The sequence below is a fragment of the Artibeus jamaicensis genome, unplaced genomic scaffold (assembly GCF_021234435.1).
Source record: "Artibeus jamaicensis isolate MK-2021 breed Jamaican fruit bat unplaced genomic scaffold, CSHL_Jam_final contig_548, whole genome shotgun sequence".
NCBI lineage: Eukaryota > Metazoa > Chordata > Mammalia > Chiroptera > Phyllostomidae > Artibeus > Artibeus jamaicensis.
Window position 1 is genome coordinate 308,027 of NW_026521883.1, and position 19,903 is coordinate 327,929.

At 45.2% G+C, this 19,903-nt stretch overlaps 1 protein-coding gene across 1 annotated transcript in view; it reads right to left on the minus strand.

The window, feature by feature from the left end:
• PELI2 (pellino E3 ubiquitin protein ligase family member 2) overlaps positions 1-13,432 on the minus strand; it is a 162,110-nt gene extending 148,678 nt beyond the window's left edge. The window contains exon 1 of the mRNA XM_037155722.2: positions 13,034-13,432. Within this exon, the coding sequence (XP_037011617.2) occupies positions 13,034-13,110 (77 nt within the window). The 5' untranslated portion in view covers positions 13,111-13,432. The remainder of the gene's footprint in view (positions 1-13,033) is intronic.
• Positions 13,433-19,903: the final 6,471 nt, after the last annotated feature.

Consider the following 19,903-nt stretch of genomic DNA (forward strand, 5'->3'; position numbering starts at 1 on the left):
TTACTATTGACCGTGGTATAAGATATATAGGCTTTGAGAAGTAGCATATGTATAAGTTTCAGAATCTGAGACCAGGACTCAAACTCCTAAACTTCAAAATACTTTACTAAACAACCACTCACTGGTTCACTGGCGTCACTCGGATCTCCCAGCACCTCTGCTTCCCCATTTCTCCAATGGGAGGGTATCGCATCCTGCGGAGGCCTGATGAAATGGAGCAACTAGCACAGGGCAGGGGCCTGGGCCCCCTTGCAAGCCTGGCACACCATGCAAGGGACCCAAGTCCTCACTGCCTCTTCGTCAACCGCCAGGAGAATGAAGGAGAGCCGTGTTCTCTTCCAGGGCAGAATGTGGGATGTGGGTGGGCTCCCAGAAGCCTGCAGGCTTACCACTAAACTACTCAGCACCATCAAGGAGCAGTCTGATTTCTCCTACGACACGGAGTCTATATGCATAATTACCCAGAACAGTATTTCCAACTAGTAAACCCAAAACATGAGCTCTGACAGCCATGGAAGGCGTCGGAGACGGGAAGATGGGCACACAGATTATTATGGCTGATGAAGATTTGTATCTTTTCTCTCTCTGCGAACAAGGTGAGTTGTTATTTTTAATATTTAAAACAGCAGCACAGGGGCAGAGAACCATTATAAGACAATAATTCAACTGAAGGGCATTCTAGGGTGTGTAAACCACTCAAGTTTCACCCTTGTGTAGTTTATTACATTATCAGAACCTCCTGATTGAATTACTCCCCTGTAGCACTTCCAAGTCTCTGCTTTTTCTCAATATAACATCTAATATTGCTTATCAAGATGCTATATTTGTCCTTTGGTATTCTGCCATCTGATATCTTATGATGCCTGTTTATTACAAATGCTCCCCATCCCCAAGGGACTCTGGGTCCAATGTGTCCCAACACATCTGTAACCGAAAAGGCTCAGCTGCCTTCACAGGAAGGTTGCAACTTGACAGCAAGAAGCTGCACCAGCTTCCAGAAGGGTCTAAGTCAACAGCTCCATCAAAGCTTCATGTTGGCATCTGGTTTAAGTTAACACTTAGAATAAACAAATAAAAGGCACTTTTCCTGGCCTGTGCTTTTCAGATTAGCTGAACTAGTTCCACTGCCAGAACAAGTTGTATTAAGTGCTGTGAGTGAGGAGATGAAGAGGAACTAGGAAGGCTTTTTCTCTGAATCAATACGAGCAGGAAGATCAAGAGACAGGAAAGGGAAAATCAACATACATTAGTATCCAGGCAAAGACAGACCTTTACTTGAGAAGACGGTGTGTGAGGCCCCTTTCTCAAGCTACCAACAAAACACAAATGCTGGCCTAAGGTATCACCAGCAATAGCAAAGGAGAAAAGAAAGATTTTGGGGTACATGCTGCCACTGCACAGCTTCAAAACCAGAGAGAGAGAGAGACTTCAAGTTATTTTGGATTATAAAAGCAGGTCTTCCTTGAAGCATTAATTTAACTGTAATATATTCAAGTAAATAAGACAGCAGGTGTTAGGAGAATTCAAATTTTTATTCCCTGGACATCATATAGTTGATCTTCTTTTGAAAATACACTGGGAATATAAACGGGCAAAGTACATATGTAGGCAATTTCCCCAAAAGAGTTCATGCAAGTTGTAAACATGAAAAAGGAAATAATCTTACCGGTAACTTCAGTAAAGGAGTGAAGGTTTGTCACCATGTTTAGTAGGAGAACCCAGTAGGGAGAGGATTTGGTTAAAAAATGAATTAGGTTCAAAACCACACACACAGTAGAGGGAAGATTTATGAACAAGGTACTGGAGTCAGAAAGGCCTGGGTTCAAATAGGAGCTCCGTCACATAACAGTCCAACAACCCTGGCCCAGTTTCTCAATGCCGTGCATAAGTGACGGTAGCCGCCTCCCCTGGTCAGAACATAAGGAAGCCAGGCGTGAGCAGCATTTGCACAGGACCTGGCTGAGAGTAAGCACTCGATATGGGATACTAAGACATCATCCCTGTGCACTTCCCCAAAGAGAAAAAGAATCAGGCCACTAAGTAGCAACAGTCAAGCCAGAATTTCCTCAGTCTTGCAGGAAGAGAGAGAGAGAACACACTCAAGCACTCAGATCCTGATGCACCCCCCTTTAAACATGATTTCAGCAGGACGTCCAACCCACGGGCCCGTGGGCTGCATGTGGCCCAGGATGGCTATGAATGTGGCTCAGCACAGAATCGTAAATTTACTTAAAACCTTTTTTTTTTTTTTTGCTTATCAGTGTTCATTAGTGTTTGTGTATTTAATGTGTGGCCCAAGACAACTCTTCTTCTTCCAGTGTGGCCCAGAGATGCCAAAAGGCTGGACATCTCTGTAGGCTTCAGAGCAGGGGCCTGCACTTCAATTCAAAGGGAGCGGAGAGCCCCGAAGACGAGGCGGAGGTTAACACGGGAGTAATGGGCAAGCAGGGAGAGCCAACAGGACAGTGGGCAGAGACCCTGTACCTGCTGCAAGCAGGATATGAATCTGCTCTTCTTTCCTGGCAACAGGATCAATACACCGCCAGAGGGGCTGTTCTGTGGGCAATACCATCCCAGCTGTCCCCACACTTCTGCTACTGGGCACAGCTGAGCCTCAGACAGCTAAGACCCTGGCGTGCAATAATGGCCCGGAAAAGGAGCACCCAGTTATTCCTCCCCAAGGGTGATTCGTGGATGGTTTGCACGCAGGCCCCTGGGAGGCTGGGGAAGGAGGGCAGTGGGGCTGCAGATCCTCTCCGCGGGTGGGGACTGCACATGGGACACCATCTCTTGGGCGTTTGGGGAAAGCAAGGCTCCAGAGGGCAGCTGGCTACGAGCATAAAGGTTCTTTGATCCTTGATTGCTCTGCAGGGTGGGGTTTGACCCCAAAACATTCACAGGTTCTAGCACAAGCTTCCGACCACATCACTGAGCAAGAGAATGATGGCTTTATCCCACCGCCACCATCTCTCAGGGGAAAGCTAAGGCCAGCACAAGCTACTGTCCCAGCAGAGGACAGGAGACAAAGGTAGGAGGAAATGAATGACAAAAGAGAAAACAGAGACCCCTCTGGAGATTCCAAATAAGTTCTATCCCGAGAATTAGTTAACTCACTCTCTCACAAAGCTGAAACTGTGCCTGCTACTCCCACGTGGAACAACCAGTAGAAGAGAGCTGTTCATCCTATCACTTCACCTCCCGGCTGCAGTGAGGAAACATTCTTCTGCCCATGCACCGCCCTGGACCTGCAAGATGCTGGTCTAGTGACCTCCCATAATCAAATCTGTTAGTTGTATTATTTCATGTCAGGTGGCCTTTAAAGGCCTGGAAATCTGTGTCACAAGTTAGCTGTCCTGGGTCAGAGCCGCTGTGTTCAAATCCACCAGAAGCACGGTTCTCAGCTAAGCTAGGCCGTTCTTCAACTGCCGGCTCTCAGTGAATTTCATGAGAGAATACTGATTACGGACATTAACAAATGCAAAGAGACTCACAGATGACTTACATGTGATAAAGTCATTCCACAAATACTTTTGTTAGCTAAAATTCTCAGACCAGATAGTACTTAGTATTTGGAATAACCCATCTAAAAAGCTAAAACTGTGATTATTAAAATAACCAATAACCTGAAGGAAACAAAAAAAAAAAAACTCAAGAAAAACTCAGTGAATTATTTTGTGTTAGTCTGTCCGCTCTGAGAACTGAACCACATGCAGCTGCGAGGCTGCGGCGTCTGAGTGCTCTGCCACTGCGTAACAACCGTCCCAACACAGCGGCTGGCTGTGTGGCCGGCTGGCCCAGCAGCTGAAACAATGGGCACTCACGGCTCTTTAATTGGTCAGAGCTTTGGAGAAACGGCTCAACTCTGCTCCAGGTGGAGTGGACTGGGACAGCTCGGTGGGCTCAAGGATCCAAGATGACTTCACTCCCAGGTCTGCTGCCTCAGCTGGACTGGCCGGGGGGTGGCCGGGTCTCCTCTGCTTTTTCATCTCTCACCCACCACAGCCACTCTCTCCAGCAGGATAGTCAGACTTCCTTTCACGGCAACTGCCTTCAAAGAGGGTGTTCTGACCTGAATTTATATATTGTAGTCCTGACCCCCACTATACCTCAGAATGTGACTGTATTTAGAGAGAGGGTCTTTAAAGAGGTGATTAAAGTTAACTTAGGTCCTATGGGTGGGCCCTCATCCAATATGACTAGTGTCCCAACTAGGAAGGGCGCCAGGGATGGGCACACACAGAGAAAAACATACGTGAGAACATCCATCCGCAAGCCAAGCAGAGAGGCCTCATGAGAAACAGGACCTGCCAACACCCTGACCTTGGACATTTAGTCTCACAAACTGTAAGAAAATTAATTTCTGCTCGTTAAGCCTCCCAGTCTGTGTTTTGTTATGGCAGTTGTAGTAAATTAATACAGAGAACAAAAACAGAAGCTACAACACCCCTTAAGGCAACATCCAAAAGTCACAAAGCTTTAATTCCTCTACACAGACTGGTCCGAGCAGACCACAAAACCAGCTCATATTCAGGAGGAGGGGATTCGCCTCCTCACGGGAGGTCCAGCACGCACATACGAGGACCTATTGCTGACCACATCTGAAGACAACAGGCGGAGAACATGGGATCGAGTCAAAACCCTGAGTTCTCTTACCTGATCTCCAACTGACTGCAAAACCAACTGGGAAACTTGGATCAATGTCCACCTCAAGAACTTGAGCATGAGGTACAATTCTTTCACTAGACGGTTGAAAGTGTTAAACTACTGAAAGTTTATTAAGTGAAAATAGTTCAAGTATGTGAAAAACTATGTCAAGGAGCATAAACTACTGACAGACACACGGAGGAAAAACAGATTCCATCCTCAACCCAAACCACAGTGAATCTCCCGTACTCCAGCAAGGGTCCAGTCTGCCTAACTTTATGAGATCTGGCGTGAAGCATACTACTTTGCGTCTAGAATCCTCGGCCAGAAAGGGCCTTTCCTCAGGTAACCAACCAATCACTCCAGTGCTCCAGAATATTCTAATTGCTCCCCCATGGCAAGTGCCACGTTCCATGACTACAGCAGGAGGCATGAGAAGGCCAGGCATGGACGGGAAATGGGCAGGAGCTCCTGCAGCTCCTTGGAGGCACTTGGGAGTAAGAAAGAACTGTTTCATACCAAAAGCCTAGAATCCAAACACGCAAATGCCTGCTTTGGTGGGATTCTATTAAACCAGCATAAATTAGAATGGACATACAAAGCTTCAAATAATGATCCTTATACTGAGAACAGATTCTGCACAAACAGAAAAGCAGGAAACAGAGTTAAGTGTTTGAGAGTGAGAGGCATTATATGGATGGCTGGAAATAAAACCTCAATAGAGAATGACTTGCAATAGTCTTAAAACCTGCTACTGAAAATACCCCCAATGCATATTTATTAGGTTTGTCATCCAAGAGGCTTGTATTCCACAGTATTTCCAGCCACCATTAACAGGCACTAATGACCACAGCCTTTCAGCGCCGCGCCACCGTGGTGCACTGCAATGCGCCCAGAGCAGCTGGCGGAATGGGAACAGATGGCCTGCTTCCCTTCAAGGCAGAACTTTCTGCAGGTGACAAAATGACTGTTAGGTGACTGACAAAAAGAAAAACAAACAAAGGTTGAAACTGGAGTATCTGATGTCAGTAATGTAGGTGGTTAGTACTACAGGGAGCCTTTAACTTGGGCCTTAAATGTTGGGAGGATTGTTTACAAAGCCACAGCTGTGCTACAGAATCTGCGTTCCTTTCAAATAGTGAAACATTCTCTGAGCCCCAGAGACACCTCAGTGCTGAGCAGGGCACGCTGGAGTATGCCACAGAATCCATTCCTTCGAGACACTGAGCTCCCACCATGCACCTGAAAAGGTGTGCCCCGCACTTTACGGGGGGTGGGGGGTGGAAATCAGAGTCCCTGCCCCCAAAGGAAAGCCCAGAGGGTTTCAATGCACTCTAGTGGGATGCAATCACAGCTCTGGGCACACAGCAAGCAGCACCGCGACTGAACCCTGTTTGTGCCCAGGGATGTTGAACAACTGCCCTTATGTTTCTTCACACCTCCATTTCCCCTTTGGTAAACTGTATATATAGTTTCCCACCTTAACTAATAAAAAACTAGGAATCCTTTGGCAGTAGGAGCAGACCCCATGCAGCGTGGCTTAAACAGAAGTAAATAAAAACGGAAAAAGGTAGGCCCTTTCAGAGGACACAGGACTATTCTCTCAGAAAAGTTTTTCCTGGTTATTCTGTCTACAAGAATCCCCCCACTGGTCTCCACTCTTGCCCACCCAATCACCCACCGCCCCCTCCCCTTGTTCTGCTTTATTTTCCTCGTAGCACTCTCTGAGATGAAACGTTTTATCTCCGTCTGCCGGCTCCGCTGCCGCCACTGGCGCAGGCAGGGTCGCAGTCCATCTCATCTGCAACTGTGCGGGGCCAAGGGCCTCGGGCAGTGCCCGTCCTGAGTATCTTTGAGTCACCGAATGAACGGATGGCCAGTCACACAGAACTCTGAGCAGGGGATGCAATGAGGGCTCACAAGGGGCTAGAACCAGAAGCTGGAACCAGGGCAGCGGCCTGCTCACTCACACTCGGTTCCCTCTTTGCCTATCTCTGGGGCCCAGCCTCAGGTCTCCCTCCACTTCCTGCTGCATCCCTCTTTGCTTTCCCTACGCCCATTTCAGCGCTGAAAACCAGCTACAGTCTCCCATGCCCTTGGGGTAAAACCCAAAATCCTTTTGATAACTTTCAAAGCCCCCCACAACCTGTCCTCCCATTCTTCTCTCTCATTATTTCACCCGGCCACTCTCTCCTCCAGCCCTCGGAGGAGCAACTGGACCCCTCACCTCTGGGTCTTAGAATACAGTGAGGGTCTCCTCTTCCACAGCACTCCTTCCCGCTCACCTGCGCTGGCCGTCCTCTTCTCTTCCTGGCACAGGGCGAGGTGACCCTAATGTGTCCCCCATCACAGCTTATGCTCTAAATTGCTTTCTGTCTCTGAGCTGTAGGCTCCGCAGAAAAGGATCAGCCCTGCTTTGCTCACCACTGCATCTGAGCAGAGCATGTAGATGCTCAAATATTTGCAAGATAAATAAATGAACTCCATGTCAGTGATGCCTGTTGACTAAGGGGCTGTGGTGAGAATGAGATAGCAATGCACAAGGGCAGGGATGTGTCCGCCTTGTCTAGCTGTACTCCCCCTGTGTGGAAGAGGAGGCGCCTGATAAATATTTGTTGAATGAATAAATTCCTGGCTAGCCTAATGTAACTCCACACCTTTTTCTGACACTTGAGAAAACATGTCAGAATGCAAGTGGGTAAAAAAACGACAGTATAAATGGGACATCTCTGAATCAATGAAAGATCCACACTTTATTACTTGTCATAGATTACTGGCCACATACCTCAAAACTGATCATGTGAGGTGAGATACTGGTTGAAAATATCTTCCTTACACAAAATTAAGAAATATGAAGCACTTTCTGCTTTTGTTATTTTACTTTCCAAAAAATGAAGGTGACAGTAAGTCCAGTAAGAACTAATAACAAATCATCCTTCCCCTCATTTTTCTTTTTATGAAACAGATTCTGCACATGCCAGGAAAGACCTTTAATTAAATGGAAAGGAGTTAAAAACACCTTTTTCTCCCATACCAGTGAAGTCCACAAAGTCACTGCGGTCCCCATTCAAAAGCTGGCCTGCAGCCCCACGCGCTCCTTCAGGGAGGAAACTGCTGACCCCCCGCCTCCTCACCCCACAAAGCGGCTGCAAGACCCCGGCCCCAGTGTGGCCAGATCAGTCTCCCTCAAATACAGCAACTAGTGTGTTTTAAGAGTTTGGGGGGGGTCTCTGCATAAGCTGCTTTATCTTTTGCATAAAACACATTTGGTAAAGTTGCTGGGAACGGAATCAACCTGGTTTTATTTTTGTTTACATAAAACAAATATTGATCACATGAGGAAATACAACCAAAAATGAATAGTCCTAATGAAGGTTTCAGTCTTGGTATGTTAAAGAGAGAAACAAACAAATCTGAGCAAGCCAGACGAGAAACCATACAGACAGCCACAGACCCCAAACAAGGCTAAAGTTAGTAACGGAATATATAGCAACCCAAAGCCAGGAACATCATGACCCTTAACAGCCCACAGAATTAGACACTCCATCCACACCAACAGATCTGAGCTCTTCAAATCACCCCACACACCAAGTGACGCTGACTGACAGTAGAGATTGTGTTTTATTTTTTTTTAAAAAAGGAAGAAATTCAAAGGCCTTTTAGTCTATATACACAATACTAGTGTCTGATGTCTTTGGGCCCAAGTTGGATAGGAGGATGAGAAAAGGGAGTGTTAGGGTATATTTTAAGGTTTCTTATTACTACCAAGGGGAGGTGGAGTCAAGGCAAAGTGCCAAGGTTAAAACAAAAAGAAATAAGGAGCTGCTTGTTTAAAAAATAAAGACCATGAACTCCTCAAGCAACAGTCCTCTCGGTCTTATTTGCTAGAATGCTACACCATCCAAAGGGAAAAAAGTAGGCACTCTGACCTTTGTGCAGACCCTGATCAGTTTATACTGAAGTGTTTCATTTTCAGTCATATTTATAAGCTTTCATTTTCAAGGTTTTTAACCCATTTTTGTCCCAATAGCAAGCTGGTAAAGCCTGCTGAGCCCTTCTAATAAAAATGTTTTTAAGTGCATAAAGTAAAATACAAAGGATTACAAGTGAAGTCAATTATACTAGTTATCAAGATAGTTTTGGATCATGACACAACAGTACATGTAGCCTGTATTAATGCATAAACAACAAATCTAGCAGCAAGTCTGTTTGCTGCCTGTTCTCTTAAGTTGAGTGAAATGCGAAATCTCAGTTTGAGTTATAGTGAAAACAGAGATGCAATTTTCCCCAAGTTCAAATACTCCCTGGATTGCATCTGTGGACCCTGGGTTAAAAGCCTTTGGTTGAAATAGCCAATAAAAATACATTTGTGAACATCAAATGAAAAGTAAAGCCTTGCAAAATATACTATCCATTCAATTGTGAGGTTAGAGAAACTAGAGTATAAGCAACATTTTCCCAAAAACCATGATAGGCCATTAGTCAGCAAGAGAGCTGCATGGCATGCCTCAAAGCTTCAAGGTTGGGGTTTTTTGTTTGTTTTTCTAACTTACACGAGGGAAGAATACCTTTCTGGATTCAATTCCCAGCCCCAAAGCGGGAAATCGGTGACCTGGCCATGCAGCGACCCAGCTCAGCTTTGGACATACAAAAGTCCCCTCCCTTCCTGGAGCCTCAGTTTCTTCATCTGTGAAATAAAAGGGCTGAACACATACCAGGATTTCTTAGGCTCCTTCCAGTTCTAAAGTTCTATCAGATTATCTCTTCTTTATATTAGCTATTTCAACCTACTTAGCTTAATTTCAAAACATCATTGCCTTTCTTAAACTTGGAACAGAAAGTTTTACCAAATTTAAATGCCCTCATGCACAACCTAACACCAATGAGCCAAATGTATGTATGTTTATGCTACTATAATTTTTTTAAATAGTAGAAAGGCTTACTATTTGCACCTATCTATTTCATAAAAAGTAATCACAACATTGGTCTTTTCTATTTAAACGAAGTTCAAATTCTAGCACCATCAGCTGAATATACAAAATCAACAAAAGCCAGGTTATCTAGAATACATTAATGATACATTTTCCACTTTTCAGCCAATTAGCAGTATTACAGGGCACAGACCAGGAAGGCCCTTGATGACTACCTAATCCGATCATTTTCATTAGTGTAAAAGAAACAGAGATGGAATGGGGGACCAAGTAAAAATCACAAAGCCAGCCTGCAAGAAAGCAGGAATAAAATCCAGGTCTCCCGACCATGCCTTCCTGTTCTCCCCGCTACACTGAACTGCCTCTCAAATCCTGACACACTTACCCAACTTTAACAGTGTAGTCAGGTTTAAAACACAGAGAAAAGGACCTAAGAGACCAATCATTTTCTCTATCTTCAATTACATCACGGGCAGAGCCAAGAGATGGGGCTGTGATACAGTCACTGATTGGAGTCATGAAATAATTAAATTCCACTTACCTACCAAGAAAGCGATGACCCTCCTAAAATCCTAAATACCTGGAAATTCCCTTGATATTGTATAGCACATGACAAGGTGCAGAAGTATATCTAAATGGACACAGACATACACATACACAGCTCCTCACATATACATGTCTGTGTACAGACACACACAGCATAGTTCCTGTCTGTGCTCCAGGATCTCAGCAACATTTCTCTATAAAATTTAAAGGAGAAGTGAAAAGGAGGGTCACACCTAGTTTCAAAAACAGAAGAAAGCCTTGTATTTTATAGAAGCTTCTATCAATATAGAGCATTTTAATTTTTTTACTTTTTATTGCATTCTTGCATTATCATTTAGTCCCCTCACACCCCCCACCCCCAGCAATCACCACACTGTTGTCCACGTCCATGAGTCCTTTTCCCTTCCTGCTCAATATTAAGCATTTTGTGATCTTAAGATTAACTTTACCAGTAAGAAAATCTACTACACATTCTGTTTACCAATACTTATGTCCTAGATGATCAGGCATGCAAGGTCGACATTATTTTTTAATTTGATTGTTATTGTTGTTTTAAGACGGAGGACACTGTCTTAAGTCCTAAGAGTGGGGTATAAAAATTAAGGGTCTTTTTAAAGTCTACCTACTTTTCCCTAGTCCCCCAGTATTGTTTGATGTATTCAATATTGCTAAAGAGTCAAAAACCTACTCTCAACAAAGAAAAAAAGACCACAATTTGTCTTGAGAATTCAAAAACCAAACTAGCATCTTCTCAGCAGTCTGCTCTCAACTCACATTTCACTTCCTCAGAGTCTTGCCCTGACCTCCTAAAGAAAACACCTGCCTAGAGCAGACATTCCCTGAGTTAACCCACTTCTGTTGAATACTTGGCAACACCTGAAACTGTCATTTATTATTCATTTGTTTACAGGATTCTTTCTGTTCATGCCTGCCACACCACACTGTAATGGAAAGCTCTTTGTCCCCTGCTGATCCTCAATGCCTACACAGTGCAGGCACATAGCAGTTGTACACAGAACTGCCGAGTGTCAGGTAAGTGCCAACTATGTCACACTCCTCGGGGCCTCCTGGAAAAGCATTAGAGAACACGCAGTTGGCTGCGCACTGACAGAGTCGACTTTAGAGTGAGCCTATGACCCGGGGACATCCAGAGTATAAATCCTTTCTAGGGCTTCGAAGTGCCCTACACTTCCAGCTATGAACACAAAACCTCTCCAGACCCACTCACACATGGCTTTTCTGAAGCATCTCAACAATGATTTCCTCAAAAGGAAATAATGAAATAAAGTTTGGCACAACTTAATCTTTCCGGTCAGGTTCACCATGTTAAACATACTCTGAAGCCAGCCACACAAACAAAACCAAACTCCACAAAATTAGGTTGGGCTGAGGTTACATAAGAGAAGCTAAACTCTGCCTTTTTCCTTGTCGTTCCTCCCTCCTTCCAGTGAACCTTAACATCCGTCTTTTAAGTGCAATTAGGTGCAGGTGAGAAAAACGCGTATTTGGCGTATTTGCCCGTAGCTTCAAAATAGGCAATGAGATTTTCAATAACTTAACCCTGTAGCGGCAAAGTGAGGACTAGACAACTTTGAGTTGTCCTGTGTCTAGAAGCTTCTCTTTAAAAATCTTCTAAAATTATTTTTAAGTCGACACGCACTTCGATGTATCCCGTTATCAAAACACTTTTCTTCTGAGCTCTGAGTCTTCCCATTCTTAAGATGTCCCACCTGTGTGCGAAGCCCACTTATCAGCACTCGTGATGTTCTGAGTACAGGTCTTTCAACAGACAAGGGCAAAAGCGCGGGTTCCCAGGAGTGACACATCCCAAGGAAAAAATAATCCTTTCTCCTCCAGTACTAAACCGAAGCTGCTCTTTCTCCTGAGTTTCCTGCGCTTCCCCCTCCCAGTCCACTCCCCTTTCACTGCCCACTTTATCCTATCCAGCTTTCCTCTGGTGAAGCCTCCCTCCCGGCTTATTAAGGGTAAACAATAGAAATGTCACAAGGAAACTCGGGAAGTAGATGAAGTCTCTCACTGCTGCCGTTTAACGATCGTGGATAATTACTAGCTTCAAAATGTGGTTTTCACAAGCAGATAGGGAGCCGAGGCAGGCAAGGCTGGCGAGCTTTCCGCCTCCGGGAGGACATCTGCGAGGCCACGGCCCGGGGTGGAGGGGCAGAGGGGGTGCGGCCAGGCGCCACCGCGTCCTCGCCCCTCCAGGGCGCTCGCGGCGCCGTGAGCCGTGGGCCTGCGGGCCGCCCGGGTCAGAGACAGTTCACTGCCCGCGGGCTGCGGCGGCCCGCCGCGGTCGCCTTAACAATGTGCTAAGGGCTGCCCGCGGACGCCCGCCGCAGCCGCCAGCTGGCTGCGCCTCGCTCAGAGTTCGGGGCCCCGGACCCACAGCGAGCGGGGACATAGGGCCCCCCTGCGCAGGGCCTCGGGAACCTCTCAGCTCCGCCAACCGGGGGGGTCTCCTGCGACACAGCCAAGTGCCTGCGACGGTGGCGCCTCAGTCCCGGCCCCGACCGACCCTCCTCGGCTCGGCGCTCTCGGGGAAGTCGAGCCCCTGCCCCTGCGGCACTAGCACGCACTTCGTGCGCGAGCACTGAGCCCTGCGGGGTGTGAGGTCACCCCAGTCCCCTCCACCGCCCCCCGGGGGCCGGGCCCGCTCCTCCACTTCCTCCGCCACCCTCCTCAGCGCGGTGAGCGCCTCCAGGCTCCCGCCTCGGCACCCGCCGTCCCAGCCCTCCCAGCCTCTCCGGCCGTTCCCAGCGCCGTGGTGGTCCCCAAAGAGCGCCAGAGCCTCCCCGCTGGCGCCGCTATGGGATGCGGGCGCGCGGCGGCTATCCGGCCCGGGGCGCTCGCCGCCCGCTCCTACTCTCCCCGAGGTCGGGGATGCCAGGACTCACCCCAATACCACCAGCTCCCCGTATTTCACCGGCTCCTTATTGGGGGCGCAGTGCTCCTCCTGGTCGGGGGAAAACATGGAGCCCCGCTCGGCCGCCGCCGCCTCCGCCGCGATCCCCGCAGAGTCCGCGCCGCCGCTACAATCCCATCCCGAGAAGGGGGTGAGCGCGCCGGGGAAGGGCACGGCGGCGAAGGGGGCGCGGGGCGGCCAGTCCCGAGGCTGCTCCGTCGTGGCTGCGCGGCTGCCCCGCCGGGCTTTCCGGAGCTCCGCAAGCCGCGGCCGCCCCGAGCCAGACTAGACAACAAATGGGACCGGGCAGCAGGGGACCTGCCCGCGCTGAGCGCTACAGCCGCCGCCGGAGCCCCGCGGGAGGGAGGAAAGGAACAGGATAGGGAGGGAGGGGCGGAGGCAGCGCGCGGCGGAGGGGCGGGGGCAGGACCGTCGCCGCGCGCGGGCAGGTGGGAGCCGCCCCGCCCCCAGCCAAGAGCCCGCAGCACCGGACCCGCGTGGCGCTGCCTCCCGCCGTGCGTGGGGGCTCCCGCGCCCACTCCCTGCCTTCCCCGGCCGGGCCCGCGGTGGATCGGCCCCCATGTTATGTAAACATAGAGTAAAGGGAAAGGAAGTTCTTAAAGGAGCAGCTCTATTTTTTTCCCCCCTCGATTCCTTTCCTAAACTTAGAGCGCTGGGTCGTCAGCCCAAGCTGCGGAGTTTTCCAGCTGCTGAGGGCTGCGCAGAATCCCAAAAGCGCAACGGTCCAAGTTCCTCGGGTAGCCTAGTGTCCCAGGTTTAAATGTTAATAAAGAAGTTTCTCTCTGGGGTATAAAAGTCTTTGTTTTCCCGGGGCCACTCTGTTGCGGCATACATCTGGAGGTGTCTCACACAGGCACCTGCGTGCCTCCTCCTCCAAAACCAAGGCCGTCAGAGCTAGAAGACTTCTAGTAATTCGTGCTGGATTAGAGGGAGTTCTGAAGGCAGTTGGAGCTCTACGCCGCTGTGCAGGATGTAGCTACGGGGTTCGTGGTCAGCAGGTTTCCACACAAAAGGGTTTTTTTTTCCCACGTTTTTTTTTTCTTTTAATCCACGCTCTATCCACTTTTTCACATACTTTTTCTCAATTCCTTAAGGAATTTAAGAAGAAATTACCTGGGTGAACTTTTTAGTGAATATAAATGTTCCTTTATTACCATAATTTAGTCAATGCACTATGTTTGCTTTTTATACTTGTCTAAATAGTTACTGCTACAGCTTTAAAATATGTTAGAGTCTAACAGGTTTACTGACTGCTGTTTTCATCATACCGGATTTTATTGTTACCATATATTAAGCATTCACAACATGCTAGAAACTCTACGTATTACTGCCAGTCACTGCCTCTCAAGACTATTAAATATTTAAAGAAATAAATACTGCAAAAGCTACCCTATGTATAAACAGCGACTGGTTGGCTTTGACCTTAAGAAAGGGCTGGGAAGAAAATAATTGCACCTGTAACCTTCCATCCCACATTCGGCACCCTTTGTCTAACCTTCTCTGCCAGGTTATTACTGTAGTGACATGCTGCTTCAGGAAAATTGAGGCTTTAGAAATAAATTATTCCAAAGTAACTAAAACTACACCAATGGTAAGCCCAAAACAAAACAATTTTAAACAATGAACTTACTTCAGCTAAGGATAGAAATTCTGTTCTTCAACCGTATACAGCTATTCTGCAAATTTTACCTACTCCCTATATTTGTATACATATTCTGCTATAGTTTTAACAAACAATCCTTCACTAAAGGGTTGAATTCTTTCCCATGACCAGTATCCTGGTGTGAATTTCTGTCTGAATTTCTGCTTGATTAACGCAGTCCTCCTCTATCTACTCTATGCTTTTGCTTACCGTATAGATGTGTGGCTAGCAAACATCTGTCGGAATCATGTCACAATTATGCAGCCCCCATTATTATAGTACCTGACTCTGTCATTCTAACTTCTCTAGGCTTGGTCTATTGCTGCTGCTGCTCCCTAGGCTACAATTACTTCCTCCCTCCTTCTCTCTTGGCATGCTGTGCTTTTGTGCATTGCATTACACTGTTCTGGCTCCATTTCTTCCTCACTGTGCTCTGCATCTGCTTTCAGGGTGGAAACAAATATTTATTAACCTCCTACTAAGTTCTAAACACTAGGCTGTGAATTTCCCTTAAGATGTCCCTTTTAAGGCCCTCTATTCTATATGTCCACAGCACCCCTGATTTACAGGGGAGCATCTCTTTCTACTTTCCCACCATGCCTTTGAGGATGTTTGTAGTGCTTAATCGGGACTGTCTTTATCACAATTACTCACAGGAAGTGTTGCTTTGAATGGGTTTTGTATCATTGGAGGCTTGTTATCCTAGGCAGCTCAGGGCTGACGCAATAGTTTTTGAAAACCTCAGGAATGTGTGCAGGGGCCAGGAATGGAAATGCAAATGGGCAAATGGGCTGAGTGAAGACTGTGGCCAACTGGTGAGCCTATGCCACCTAAAAGGGCATCTGTCACTCATCTCCAGCTGATGATTGTCATTTGACAATATCAGCTCACTGTTGGTAAATTGAATCCTTTTAAAGCCCCAAATTCTGATTTTTGTACCAAATCTCTCAATGTTTAACTATTAGCAACTCATTCAAGATTTTTTTAAGCACAGCACAGCCCACAAGTCTATTTTCAAGACTGAGCCCAAGATCCCCAAATTTGCTTTCTCTGATTTCAAGGAAACATGTAAGTGAAGGTAATAGAACACTAATAACAACAAAAAAACCCCACAGGCATAGAAACATGGAACTGCTGAAAGTGACCAGAGGGGAGGGGAGGATACTGGTGGAAAGACGGAAAGAAAGGGAGGGAACCAGACAAAGAACATGAATGAATGACCCACAGACATGGATAACAGTGTGGGAACTGACTGTGGGAGTAGGGGGTGGGATGGGCAGAGGAGGGCAAAGGGGGAACAGCAGGAACAACTGTAATAGAATAACAAAAAATGATTAAAGAACTAGAAAGCATCTCATGTGAGATTAAATGGCAAGGCAGGGAGGGGAGCTGAGCAGTGTGGTTCATAAACATGATTTTCTCAAAGAGTCAGTTAGTGTTTGCTTCCCTGTGGAAGTTAGCATGTACCTTTCTCTGCCCATCCCTTATTAGAGTTTTCTGCTCCCAACGTAAGCCAATTACAATATTACCCTGTCATCCCCAGCTAATATTTGGAATCTGATTGTAGCATGAATTTATCTCCTTGAATGTAATTGTTTTAGTTAGTAGCTCCAGGCTGGTGGGACAATCTGGCTGTACCATCTGCCAACCCAACAAAAGCCAGAGTGGGTTGGGCCAACCTGGCTGCCAGGACAGACCCTCCTTTTGCCTCCCTGCTTGCCTTTCCATTTCCACCTCCCCTAAACCACTCTCCTGAAGGGGATGTCCCACCTACAGCACCCCAGAGGGAGTTGATGCTGTTACTTGGATGATGCTAAGCCGTATGTTTACCACACAAATAAATAATGTAAAGTTTTCTCTTGATTTCTCTCCCTGCTATGTCTACCTCTATTACTGTTTTTACTTAAACATACCTTAAATAAAATCTGTCAAATACCTTCCAGTATTTCTAGGATAAAGAGTCTAATTTTCGGTCACTTTGCATTCTACCTTACATGTTTATGTTTGCAAAGACTAAAGAGTAATTTAGTCTTGCAATATATTTAAGAATACATGTTTAGACAAACTGATCACCTTTTTTCATGAAACCTGGATCATATTTCATTTTTAATTATACCTATTTTTCCAGATTGGGGAAGTAACAGGAGGCTGTCGTCAGAAGTTTGGAAAACATGAAAAAAAAAGGATTTGTAAAAATCTTATTTTAAATATCTATAGTCTCACTATCCAGAAGCAACCCCATATAACATTTTTGTGTATTTCCTTCATCTATTTTATTTTTTTTTACATAATAGTGATAATACCATCTGTAACCACACTTAACAGTTTGTTATTCTGCCTTTTTTCACTTAATACTATATTGCCAGCAGTTTTCTCTTGTCACTAAAACTTCCTAAACATTTTTGTTGTTTTATCATATGTATCAACATTTATTAACTATTCCCTGCTCATGGGATGTTTGGAAGATTTCTCTTTTTTGCTTCTGTAAACAAACATATTTACACTTGTTATTACTGCATGAGAGCAGGCTCCCACAAACAACATTATTACATCAAAGGGTACCAACATTTTTAAGACCCTTTGATGCATATTTCCAAAGCCTTTTTTAAAGTGGTTGTGCCTGCCAATTTACACTGTAACGAGCAGTGAGTGGGAAAACCGGCCTCAGGGAACGCTCACTAGCATTTTTAAATCTTTACTAATTTGACAGGTGGTAATTTTTTATTTGCATTTCTTTGATTGTTATTGTAAGGTTCACACACTTTTTTTTTTTATTGTTGCAAGAAAACACATAACATGAGGTAGACCCTCAATGAAGTTTTGAGAGTAGAGCCCAGTACCGTCAGCTCTGAGCACACCGCTGTGCAGCAGATCTCTGGCACTTTTTCATCTTGCATGACCGAAACTTCATACCCGTTGAGCAGTAACTCCCCATTTCTCCCTTTCCCCAGCTCCTAGCAACCACCACTGTAAAGTCTACTGCCACGAGTTTGACAACTTTCCACACCTCACGTAAGTGGAATCGTGCAGTATTCGTCCTTCTGCCTTCTTTCGCAAGTTGTCTTCAAGGTTCTTCCAGACTGTGGCACGTGACAGGATTTTATTCTTTTTATGGATAAATAACATTTCATTGCATGTGGATGCCACATCATTTAGCCAATACTGTTTTGTTGATTTTTTTAGTCTTTTTATATTTTCTATTTTGTTTACTTCTGCTCTAACCTTTATTTCCTTCCTTCTGCTAACTTAACTTAGGGCATAGTTTGTTGTACTCTTTCTAGCTCCTTGAGGTGTGGAGTTAGGTTATTTATTTGAGATCCTAATTCTTTTTGAATGTACACATTTATCACCACAAAGTTTCCTGTTAGTCCTGCATTTGCTGCATCTCATAAGTTTGGGAACATTATATTTTCATTAGTCTCCAGATAGTTTCTGATTTCCATTTTGATTTCTCCTTTGACCCACTGATCGTTCAAGAGTGTGGGTGTAATCTCTGCATCCAGCATTTTTCAAGTTTCTAATATTCCTTGCTGTTGATTTCTAGGTTCATTTAATTGCGATCAGAAAAGATATTTGGTATGGTTTTGACCTTCTTAGATTTGTTAAGACTTGCTTTGTGACCAGACGTGTGATCTCTCCTGAAGAAGGGTACCTGTGCACTTGAGCACGGTGTGTGTTCTGCATTTACCTTTTTAACAGCCATGTGGTTGGGTCATATTGAGTTGGTGGTCAATAAAATCTTACGTTTTTCATAGATGAACTTCTTTTAAATAGGGTCCATTTCACCAGGATCTGTACGACTGAATTATTGACTCTAATGAAATATTAAATATTTATTCTTGTTACATTTTCACTTTGTAAAGTTTGAACAATTCAATGAGTTCTTTTTTTTCTTGTTATTTTTCTTTCTTTTTAAGAGGCTTCAGTTATTTTAATAGTTGTTAATACAAATGGTAAGCAATTCAAATAATCCAAAAGAATGATAATTCTCTTAATCTAACTTTCATTCTGCAGTTCTCCCTAATGGAAACCACTGTTACCAATTTCTTGTGTATTTTTCCAGTACTATCCTGTGTCTATGTGTTTGTTTGTTTAAATAATCCTTAAGAGAAATAGCAGCATGCTACCCTATATTTACCTTTTTTGCTCTTAACAAGGAACCCAGGAAAAGCCCCTTCTAGAGGCCCTTGAGCAGGTGACTAAATGACAAAACAGAGTCACCTGTGCAAGATCTGAGAGATTGACAATATTCCCTCTAGCAGGTATAACAAGTGCAAATGCCCTAAGGTAGCGAAAAGCCTGGCATGTGTTAGGAGCCAAAACAAATCCATGCTGTTGGAGCTTACTGAATGAGCAGGAAAGGGGTATAAGAGAAAGTTAAAGAAGGAGGTAGAAACCACATCATACAGGGCATCAGGGTAATGATGTAAACATTTGATTTTCTTCTCTGTGATATTGAAAGTCACTGGAGAGTTGGGCATGGTTGTTGAAACAATAAAAAAGTAAAATCATCTGACAATTTTACCTGCATAGATATCATGAGATCATAGAACGCTTTGCTAAAATCAAGATAATACATTTTAGAAGCTACATGATAAATGACTGTTGAATAAAAGAATTTATTTTCACATTCTTAGCCCAAGGCCAGGGTTACTGCAAACAGGGAAGGGAACTCGTAGGGATGAATAGCCCTGGAGGAGGCCCTCCCTACTCTGATTCACCAGGGAGACAGCGACTGATGGGAAAAGGTTAAAGAGGCAGGAGAATGGCATCCTAAGAGAGTGGAGAAAAGGCTAGTTCAGGAGACAGAGGCCTCAGTTCTACATCACAATCTCTTTATGCCAGCCTCAGTTATCCCATCTGTGAAATAGGAATCATGATTTCCTGCCCATATATTCCACAAGATTTCTGAGAAAATTAAATGAGATCATGCATGTGACAGTAACTTGTATGCTGTGAAGTATTAAGACACATATAGTATTGTCATTTTGGAATAAAACTACAGGAATAATGTCATGGGAGAGAAGATATGCAAATATGAAATAATAATGAATTAATGAATATGTGTTGAAAGCTTCCTGTACTCGTTTTGTACAGCCCTGTGATAACACGTCGATTTGATAAATATTTATTTAGGACCTACTATGTTAAGGCATGGTGATAGACACAGCAAGTGGCACAGCTGCAAGGTTGGCAGCG